Source organism: Prionailurus viverrinus, chromosome D1 (assembly GCF_022837055.1).
Source record: "Prionailurus viverrinus isolate Anna chromosome D1, UM_Priviv_1.0, whole genome shotgun sequence".
Taxonomy (NCBI): domain Eukaryota; kingdom Metazoa; phylum Chordata; class Mammalia; order Carnivora; family Felidae; genus Prionailurus; species Prionailurus viverrinus.
This window is the reverse complement of record NC_062570.1, coordinates 100,517,621-100,528,865: the sequence shown is the minus strand read 5'-3', so window position 1 is coordinate 100,528,865 and position 11,245 is coordinate 100,517,621. Positions and strand designations below refer to the sequence as shown.

The 11,245-nt window shown below is 43.5% G+C and overlaps 1 protein-coding gene across 1 annotated transcript; it reads right to left on the bottom strand.

Annotated features, from left to right (window-relative positions):
- LOC125176655 (olfactory receptor 4C3) lies at nt 1–909 on the bottom strand. The gene has a single exon (XM_047878429.1). The coding sequence runs from the start codon at nt 907–909 to the stop codon at nt 1–3; it is 909 nt and encodes a 302-aa protein (XP_047734385.1).
- Nucleotides 910–11,245: the final 10,336 nt, after the last annotated feature.

Sequence of the window (11,245 nt, the reverse complement as noted above, 5' to 3'; positions counted from 1 at the left end):
TTACTGAATGAAGAGCTTTCTCATGGCATTTTTTACGTCTTCATTTCTCAGGGTGTAAATGAGTGGATTCAGCATAGGCGTCAGAATACCATAAAATACTGCCATGTTTTTGTCCATGGACAAAGTAGACGATGGCCGCATATAAGTAAATATACAAGGCACAAAGAACAGGGCAACAACAGTGAAGTGGGCCCCACAGGTGGAGAGAGCTTTGCGCCTCCCCTCGGCACCGTGGCACCTCAAGGAACGCAGGATGACAACGTAGGAGGCAGCCAGCATGAGGAAGTTCAACAGGCAGATCACACCACTGTTGGCCACCACCAGGACGCCAATGACATATGTGTCGGTGCAGGCGAGCTCCAGCAAGGGGTATAGGTCGCAGACAAAGTGATTGATCACATTAGGCCCACAGAAGGGCAGCTGAAGGACCAGGAGGAGCTGAACCAGTGAATGCAGGAAGCCCCCCAGCCAAGCCACCCCCACCAGCAGGGCACAGAGATGCTTGGTCATGGTGGTCGTGTAGTGCAGAGGCTCGCAGATGGCCACGTAGCGGTCATAGGCCATGACCGTGAGCAGAATAATCTCAACACCTCCCAAGAAATGGGCCCCAAAGAGCTGAGCCATGCAACCCTCAAAAGAGATGGCTCTCCCCTCACACAAGGAGTCCGCAATGAGTTTAGGGGCCATAGAGGAAGAATAACAGGTATCAATAAAGGACAGATTGGCCAAGAAAAAATACATGGGGGAAGCCAGGGTGGGACTGGAGGTAATGGTGACCACAATGAGCATGTTGCCACACACGGTGACCACATAGATGATCAAAAAAACCACAAAGAGGACTCTCTGTATCTCTGGCTTCTGTGAGAGTCCCAGCATGAAAAACTCTGTGATATTGTGTGGCATTTCCATATAGCCCAAGGACAATGAGAATGCAGGTACGGTATTGCCTATAAAGTCAAGAGAAAAACACAACCATAAGAGAACTAATTACAGGGTGGGGGAAGGTGCTGCCAGATTTTCTTCAGACACACTCGCTTCCCTTGGTCCCTCTTAACTCTTTCCATTCCAATATTTTTGTATCAATTCACTTTGTTAACCACAAAATATGAGCATATGTCTATTGTTGACTTTTGCATCACCTGGCAGTAGATTTCTAGGTTCTTACGTGAAAACAACTAAATATTAGTTTCATTACTGCTAAAACTGAACATTTGGCAGACCTTGATTTTCCACTAGAGTATGCCTCTGACAATTTTCAGGATGGTTCCACATAGATGCAATGGCACCTGAGAAAACCATGAACATTTAGGATCTCCTGAAAACTGCATGTTTAGTCCACATCCTTTGAATTCAGTCTTTCTTCTTGAACTTTTCAATGAAGCTTGCTACACTTTCTGTCAGTGTTTCTGATGGCAACACAAACCGATGTAAAACAGAAACAAATCTGAGACAAGCTGATTGGCTGCAGCTGAAGACCTCCCCGACTTCCTGGTTCTTTCCCGGCTCACCCCCTCCCACTCAGAACCCGTGCTGTGGGCAGCATCATGTCCAGGAGGCCAAACTTAAATTACTCTTGCCCCCTTGCTTTACACGTTTTATATGCTTCTGGTTTTGCTTTCCCTGGGCTCAGTGAAATCCTTCTAGTTAAAAGCTACTAGTCCTTCCGCATCTGTAGGAAGGACTTCCTTTAGAGTAAAAGTTTGTTGAGCATCTGTGGAAGATTCCATAAAGTAATGAGTATCTGCCTATTCATTAAAGGAAGCTCCAGGGGCAGGAAGAACAGAGGCTCCCTCTTAACCAGCTACAAGGTAGAATATTCCTACTCACCCTTTCTTCTCTTAGTGATAGTAAGAAAATGCCTATGCCTACCCTGGCTTTAAACAAAAACCTGGGGCACCTGGGTGGCTCAGTCAGTTAAGCGTCCAACTTTGCCTTAGGTCATGATCTCGTGGTTCGTGGGTTTGAGCCCCGCATAGGGCTTAGGGCTCTGTGCTGACAGCTCAGATCCTGGAGCCTGCTTTGGATTCTGTGTCTCCCTCTCTCTCTCTGCCCCTCACCCCCCACTTATTCTCTCTCTCTCTCTCTCAAAAATAAATATTTATAAAAAATTTTAAACAAAAAACTGACACTAAGCCTACCCACCAGCAATCTATTACTCTCCTGGAAACATAGGCCTCCTTAAAGTAGCTAAATCTTCCAACTTGCTGGAAACCTGATGTTCAGTATGATAAGAATTAAGGGAGAACGTTTAAGTGTCAGAGGAAGAGACACCCAGATATACGAGATATAAGAAATACTGGGGAGAAGATTCCTGGGTTGATCTGGAAGCTGCCCCCTCCTTTTCTCTCTCCCAGTTTTAGTTCAAGAAGGCAAAGTTGCTTCTGTAAGTGACGAGTCAAATGGGGACCTTTTCAGAGTAAAACGTGATGGCCAAGAACACAGACGGGGGTGATAAGAGCAAATCCCTGGGTCGCATGCAGTTTTTGCCAAGCACGTTCCTAAGTGCTTTACGTATATCAGCTCGTTTAATCCTCACATTATCCCCTTGAAGTAGACTGCTGTTTTCATCCCCCTTTTGCAGAGGAAGAAAGTGAAACACATATGAGCAACCCACAGAAGCATGCTCAGCTAGGAAGTGGCCGAGCCGGGGCTTGCACCCAGGCAGTCTTGCTATACAGATGCTGTGGGCTTCACTGCACTATACTGTCACGGAGGCTTATCTGGGTGTGAATCCTTCCTCTGCCTTCCTCTGTGAACAACTTCTCAAAGCCTCAATCTTCTTATTTATAAAATGAAAATGGGAGCGCCTGGGTAGCTCAGTCAGTTAAGTGTCCAACTTTGGCTCAGGTGATGATCTCACAGTTTGTGGGTTCGAAGCCCGCGTCAGGCTCTGTGCTGACAGCTCAGAGCCTGGAGTTTGCTTTGGATTCACTGTCTCCCTCTCTCTCTGCCCCTCCTCCACTCAGGCGCTCGCTCGCTCTCTCTCTCTCTCTCTCTTAAAAATAAACATTTTAGGGGCGCCTGGGTGGCTCAGTCAGTTAAGCCGCCGACTTGGGCTCAGGTCGTGATCTCGCGGTCCGTGAGTTCGAGCCCCGCGTCGGGCTCTGTGCTGACCGCTCAGAGCCTGGAGCCTGTTTCAGAGTCTGTGTCTCCCTCTCTCTGACCCTCCCCTGTTCATGCTCTGTCTCTCCCTGTCTCAAAAATAAATAAAACGTTAAAAAAATAAATAAACATTTTAAAAATTTAATAAATAGATAAAAATAAAATGAAAACAAAAGAACTGCTATACCTTGAGGTTGCAGAGAGCAGTAAATGATAACAGGGCACGCCGGGTGTTTGTACAGAGCCTGGATGCAATATACATTCAAAAATGGCATCTCTAAAATCACCATCATTAACACCATGGACAACAAACTCATTATGTGGCCTAAATACCCAAGGACCTAAGTGGATACGTTCAAAACTAAATTAGTTGTATTGAATATAGCTAATTATATTCAAAACTATAATATTATAAATATTTAAAAAATGAGCTAATCCCCATACAGAACTGATCCCCATACAGAACACAATAGAGAAAATGCAAATTGGTATGAATAGCACAGAATTCAGCCCAAAAATAAAAATGTTAAGCTGATTCATCTCTGCAGTTTGTGGGAATACAAAATAAATTATTTGTTAAAAAGCTAGCCAGAAAAAAAAAAAGTCTCCTGTTTGAGTTGTCCATGAGAAACAAAATTATTGTGTGGAAAGTAATGAGAATTTTAGCAAAATTATCCCACCACAGTTTTGAGTTGCATTTTTCTTTAGTTTTCAAAAACAGATTACAGAAAACTTACATTGACTGGATCTGAGGACAACAACAGGTCTCCAGGTGTTGTGTTGTGCTTTGTTTTTACCTCCTAACATCACAGAAAGGTGGATCTGGAAGAGTTCTTAAAGGATCATCCAGATCAGCTCCAATGTATCATCCCAAATTTCACTGTTTCATGTGATTAAACTGCTGGATGAGATTAGAATGTTTTATACATTGAGGCAAAGCACAGACGAAGCAGGTGCTATCAATTACCGAAACTCATCTGAGCTGAAGGTTTCTTTTTTTTTTTTAATGTTTATTTATTTTTGAGACGTGGGGGGTGGGGCAGGGGGAAGGGCAGAGGATCTGAAGCCGGCTCTGAGCTGACAGCATAGAGCCAGATGCGGGGCTTGAACTCACAAGCTGTGACATCATGACCTTAGCCAAAGTCAGACACTCAACCCACTGAGCCACCCAGGCGCCCCTGAAGGTTTCTTAGAATAGTACAAAGTGAAAACACAAATGATGGTCATTCATTTACAAGAAGCTGGAATTGTTTTGTCATCCATTTCCCTTTTGTCTGCTTACGAACCTGATGGGATTTAAAATCATCGTTTCCAATTCTCTTTTTTAAAGACGGTGAATTTCAGACTCAGAGAGATCTTAGATATAGATGCACTGAGCCAAGGTCACATGGGTGACCCATGACAGAGGTGTGGCTGGAACCCAGGTCACACCTCACCCCAGCCTATGCCCTTTCCAATGCAACCACCACTTTCCATTGTCTGCCTTCTTTAGACAGAGTAACCGGTTCATTAGCTCTGCTTTCTGCTAAAGATATTCACCAGCACAGTCTCCGAGAAAAGCTTTTTCCTTCCACTGGACAGGATTTTTATAAGGGAATTGGGAGTGACAGCACAGGGACAGTCAGTGCCATGTGCTTTCTGCCTCTCTAGGGGAGACTAATTCTCCCTCATGGGGATCACTCACTGAAGTTTGTGCCTCGTTCACAGGTCAGAACAACGTTGACACCATCATTTAATTAGTCCCCTGACTACAATTTCGGTCTCACAAGGAAGTGGCTTCTATTGTGCCTCTTACAAGTGCCCAGTATCCTTCGAGTGTCTGAACAGAGAAACTATAAATTGTCAGGAGGAAAGGGGAGTTAGGATATTTCAGGAACTGACACTGGAGGGTCAGCGTCTTTAGAGAAATTGCTGGCTGAACAACACCAACAAGAATCAACAGCATTTACTGAGCATCTTCTGTGCTCAGAAGGGGGGGCCTTTCATCTCCTCCCTTAAAGCTGAGAGAAGAGTATCACTGTCCTTCATCCATTCCTCTCCTGCGTGGTGTGCCGAAAGACCAAAATGACGTGAATCAGAATTGTACCTCTGCCATTTCAATCATTCAATAAGGATTTTTTTCCAGGCCCACTTAATAAAAGATAGTACTTTGCTAAATGTCAGGAGTACCCTGGTGAGTGAGACAGACACAGTCCTTGGCAGCATGGAACTTATATTTACATGGAGCAGTAGCCTCCTCCAAAACAAAGCAGGGGCATAAACAAATAGAATCACCAAATCAAAATCAAATAAATGGAACTGTTGGGTTCATTTTATATATTTTTAATGCTGATAAATACTGACAGAGATGCACATGTAGAATACTTAACTGACGTGTGGGGCAAGTTTTCCTCCATAACATTTTGTAAACATTTACCTTCCCAGCACCCTTGCCTGCTCGGCATGTGCTCAGCAATTGCCCAGGGCTGAATGAATCCTATCCTAAGCCTTCCCCCAACCAGTTTCCTGAAAGTTTCTATCAAGAGTCACAAACCAGAGAGAATTTAGTCCACTATAAATCCATGTCACCACCTTCGAAAGGCTTATCAACATCACCCAGGGATCCTACTCTATTTCTGTAATCGACACATTTTTCCAATTCTCCTCAAGGACCATTTAAAACCTTCACCCTTGGGGCACCCGGGTGGCTCAGTGGGTTAAGTATCTGACCCTTGATCTCCGCTCAGGTCATGATCTCGTGATTCATGAGTTTGAGCCCTGCAACAAGCTCATTGCTGACAGTGTGGAGGCTGCTTGGGATTATCTCTCCCTTTCTCCCCCTGTTCATGGGGGGGGGGGGGGGGGTGGCACACATGCACACACACTCTCTCCCTCTCTCAAAATAAATAAATAAACTTTAAATAAATAAAACAAGGGGCACCTGGGTGGCTCAGTCGGTCAAGTGTCCAACTTTAGCTCAGGTCATGATCTCAGGGTTCGTGGGTTCAAGCCCCGCGTTGGGCTCTGTGCTGACAGCTCAGAGCCTGGGGCCTGCTTCAGATTCTGTGTCTCCCTCTTTCTCTTTCCCTCCCCTGCTCAACCTCTGTCTCTCTCTCTCAAACATAAACATTAAAAAAAATTTTAATAAAACCTTCACTTTCTTCAAAACTCCCTTCCCCAGCTTCCAATCTCTACTCTTGTTTTAGGTCAAGAACTCCCTGGGTCTTGTCTCTTAGAGCTACATTGCAGTCCATGAGCTTCTTTCCTTCCTTTCCTCTGCTCTCCTTCACAGCAGCGGGAGCTGCATCATTCTGGATGGCCCCTCACCAGTGTTTCACCCAGTACATCTCTTGCACATCGACTCTGTCTTAGCTTCTGCTTCTCAGAGAACTAGGACTGATGTGGAACATATAAAGACCTCTTACAAATCAATAAGATAAAAGCAACCACATGAGACTGGAAGAGCACTTTTGCAAAGAAGCCATCCAGTGGTCAGTAAACATCTTAGGGAGTAGCGTTCCCCTCTTTTATCACCTGACAAATAGGACACAGAAGCACAATAAAATACCACTGCAATTCTTCCCCTACGTGCCTAAAATTAAAAGGACAGTCAATACTGAGTGTTTGTTGTCAATATGGAGGAACAGTATCTCTCGTATGCTGCTGGTGAACATGTATAATAGTTTCCCAAAGTATACATTGGATAAACATAAATATACACATAACCTATGACCCAGAAGCCCTATTCCTAGGTATAAACCCAAGAGAAAGTTATGTAGCCGTACACCGGAAGATACATCACCAAGAATGTCAAGAGACCTATTGGTAACAGCATAAAAGTGTTAACTCAAATGTCCATAATTAATAGAATGTATAAAAAAAGGTTGGTATATTTATACAATGGACTAACAGAATGAAAGTAGGTGAATGGCAGATATAAGAACAGGAATCTCACAAACACAATGGTGAGCCAAAGAATTTAGACACAAAAGATTATATTCAGTATGATTGCATTTATTTAAAATGTCAAATAGGCCAATCTAGAGACGGGTACATAGGTGGTAAATGTAAAAAGTATAAAGAAAAACAAAGAAGGGGCGCCTGGGTGGCTCAGTCGGTTAAGCGTCCGACTTCGGCTCAGGTCATGGTCTCATGGTCCGTGAGTTCGGGCCCCACGTCAGGCTCTGTGCTGACCGCTCAGAGCCTGGAGCCTGCTTCGGATTCTGTGTCTCCCTCTCTCTCTGACCCTCCCCCATTCATGCTCTGTCTCTCTCTGTCTCAAAAATAAATAAACATTTAAAAAAAATTTTTTAAAAAGAAAAGAAGTTTTATCATAAAAGCCACATTAGTGTTGACCTTCAAGGGAGAGAAAGAGGTAGGATTGGAAAGAGACATGAGGGATCCTGGAGAGTTAAAAATCTACTTCTGAACTGCTTCACGGTTACATAGGTATTCCACTTTATAATGTAAAGATTGTCTTTGTCTTGGTTTTTTGTTTGATTATGATGTGTCTCAGGTGGATTTCATTTTGTTTTAGTATTTATTTTTCAGAGAGAGAGAGAGAGAATACGCGGGGGAGGGGCAGAGAGAGAGAGGGAGACACAGAATCCGAAGTAGGCTCCAGGCTCTGAGCTGTCAGCATAGAGCCCGACGCGGGACTCAAACTCATGAACACAAGCTCAACTTCTTATGAGAATACGAGAGAATATGAGATCCTACTTCTAAGCTGTGTTAGTCGGCTTAGCCGACTAAGCCACCCAGGCATCCCTCAGGTGGTTTTCTTTAAGGTCGTCCAGTTTCAGACTTGCTGAGCTTCCTGAACCTATCAGTTTATATATGTCACCAAATTTTTTTAAATGTATTTCTAAACCATATTGTCTCTCCTCTTTTTCTGAGACTCTAATAATATGGATGTTAGACATTTTGGTCCTGTCTCACGAGCCCTGAGACTCTATCCAATATTTTTTATCTTTTTTTTTTTCTCTCTGTGGTTCAGACTAGATAATTTCTGTCAATCTACCTTCAAGTTCACCTTTCTTTTATATTTCTTCTGTGCCACTGAGCCCAGCCAGAGATTTTTTTATTCTGGCCACTGAATCTTTCGGTTCTCCATTTTCAATTTCATTCTTTTTTATAATATCCATTTCTTTGCTGACACTTTCTATCTTTCCATCTGTTTCCAGTATGCCTGCCCTTACTTATAGGTCATGATTATAATGGTTAAAGTCTTTGAAAATTCCAACATCTGTATCATTGCCTCTGCTGCTCGTATTTTTCCCTTGGCAGGTTGAGATTTCTGCTTCTCCATATACTGGGCAAATTCAGCTTGTATCCTGGATATTTTGAATATCATGTAATGATACTCTATCTTTTTTAAATTGAGAATGTTGGATTTTTTAATTTTAGCAGGCAGTTAACCTTGCTAGTTTCAGGTCCCAATTTCTAACCCATCTTCTGTGGGCTGTGGTTCCAATGTCAGTTCAGTTACCAAATCCGTTGCAGTGTTCTTCAGCTCTGTCCCACATATACGCCACCCAGTGGCCACTCTGGGACTCGAGTAGTGGTCTGTCCTGTAATGCTGGTCTCAAAGACCTTGGTATGCTGCTTGAGTTCAGATCCACGAGTTTGCAGCTTCAAGGCGGAGAGCCCTGGAATTCATACACAACTTAATGAGAGGACTGTCTTGGGCCCTTCCTCTCCTTGATCTCCCTGGTGCCTTTGGCCCTGGAAATTTGGCTTTAGTTTTTTTTTTCACCGTGCTACACACTTCCCACAACAGAGTCTGTGTCAATGGCCAAGATTCAGGAGGACAGAGAGAATAAAAAGGATTTTTTCCAGGCACCTGAGATCACAGCTCCAATGGCCAAATAAAAAGTTTCACTCCCTGAGAGTTTAAGGCACCTGTCACACCACCATTATTACCCTTGTTACTGCTTCTCTGCCATCGGATTGTCTGGGGTCTAGGAGAGTAAAAAAAGAAGACAAAAAAAAAAAAAAAAAAAAAACAAAAAAGAAGAAGACGGAAAAAGAAAAGGAAAGTATCCACCCTTTCATTCTCTAGCCCACTTGTCTGACCAACAAGAGAAGAGGTTCTCTTGGAGCTCTTCCCACATGTACCCAATGTAGGTGGCAATGAGTTATCAATAAAATGCAGCCCTCAGACAGAATATGGGGGTCACCTGACCAGAGGACCCAAAAGGTTCAAGTTCTAAGACATACGAATGGAAAGCAAAGCCATCCCACAGTAATGAGTGACCAGGAGAAAGCACTTTACCGTGTGGGTTAGAGAGAATCAAAGCCTCCCGGATGATATACTGGATAGTGACTTCAGATTTTAAATAAATCTGGGCAAGTTCATATCGGAGATTGACAATAAGGACGTTGATAACAAGAAGCTCACAAGCAGGAAACACAAAATAAAACATGCAGAGGAAGATCAGTAGATAGTAAAGCACTGTGCATTTTGGCAAGATCATACTTGAAAGCAGAATGATACGGATTTAAATTCCAGCTCACTCTTGGCTAAGTAAATCAGCCCCTGTGAATACATTTTCTTCATTTTTAAAAATAAAACCATGTCGGGGCGCCTGGGTGGCGCAGTCGATTAAGCGTCCGACTTCAGCCAGGTCACGATCTCGCATTCCGTGAGTTCGAGCCCCGCGTCGGGCTCTGGGCTGATGGCTCAGAGCCTGGAGCCTGTTTCCGATTCTGAGTCTCCCTCTCTCTCTGCCCCTGCCCCGTTCATGCTGTGTCTCTCTCTGTCCCAAAAATAAAAAAATAAAATAAAATAAAATAAAACCATGTCAACTTCTTATGAGAATATGAGATCCTACTTCTAAGCTGATGCACCAAACCAATGCTCAATTATTTGTGCGCACGCGCGCGTGTGTGTGTGTGGTCACATGTACACAACGTTTAGATATTTATTGCATAATTTCACAACATACTATAGTTACGTTCATTTTAGTGTAAACCTATTCTGTGCACTTCCAGGATTTGAATTCAGTAATTCCTAATGGTATTTGCTGCATTCTCATAGTCCCAAGCTATAGATTATTTCCGGTATTGTTCCAAAACCAACTCATCCCTTCATGGACCCCAATGATGCCCAGAAGGCCCCTGCTTTGGCTCTTCCCTCAGAGCCAAAGAAGCAAACAGGGACTCTCAGAGAAAGGACATTCAACTGCTGCTATCCAAGATGCCGCTTCAAAACTACTTATGGCATAAAAGATTTGGACCACTGTCTAAGAATCCACACGGCAGATAGAGAGAGAATATAGATTAGGCTGTGAGGACAATGTCCATCTCAGGGGCAACTGAAGACTGCTCAGCCCCTCCCAGTGTCCCCCAGAGTCAGTCTGTGCCTTGTGGTCTTCTGTCCAGGACCCACCCAGTGGAGCAGCCTCTGTCTGGAACATGCCAGATAAAGCTGGTCTTGACCTTTTTTCTGCTGTTGACTCCTGGCAATTTTGTAAGTGTATCAGAATGGGAGGGGGAACATGGGTGGCTCAGTTGGTTAAGCGTCCAACTCTTGATTTCAGCTCAGGTCATGATCTCATGGTTCATGGGTTTGAGCACAGAGCCTGCTTGGGATTCTCTGTCTCCCTCTCTCTCTGCCCTTCCCCCACTCAAGTTCTAACTCTCTCTCTCTCAAAATAAATAAACATTTTTAAAAATGGCAGAATGTTTTTAAATGGAATAAAATCACATTAAACTCCATTTCAGTAAAATTTCAAAAAAAAATTGTAGATAGAATCAGGCATAGGTGAACCATCAGTAACTACTCTGATCATATTCTGATGTGCAGAGTTGGAGGACCAGGGGTCATACTTTTCACTCCAACAAGGGGTCCTACTCATCACAGACTCTTACTAGCCCAGGCTGATGAAGGCTCCATCTCAGACAAAGGTGAGGGAGAGTTGGTGTTTCCATGTTCTGCAATGCAGTGTAAACTGTTTAAAAGAAATTGAAGTTGTGTATAATAATTTGTCTGGCCAGTATCACAGGACATGGATAGACTAGACATAATTTCAAACATTCAAATCAGTTTTATTCTGGAAATTTTTAATAGTCTCTCAGCTCTCATCATGAAAATATGAACTTATACTGAGAATGACTCGTTATTTCTTTCCTTACGGTACCTGTATCTTCTATCCACAATTGC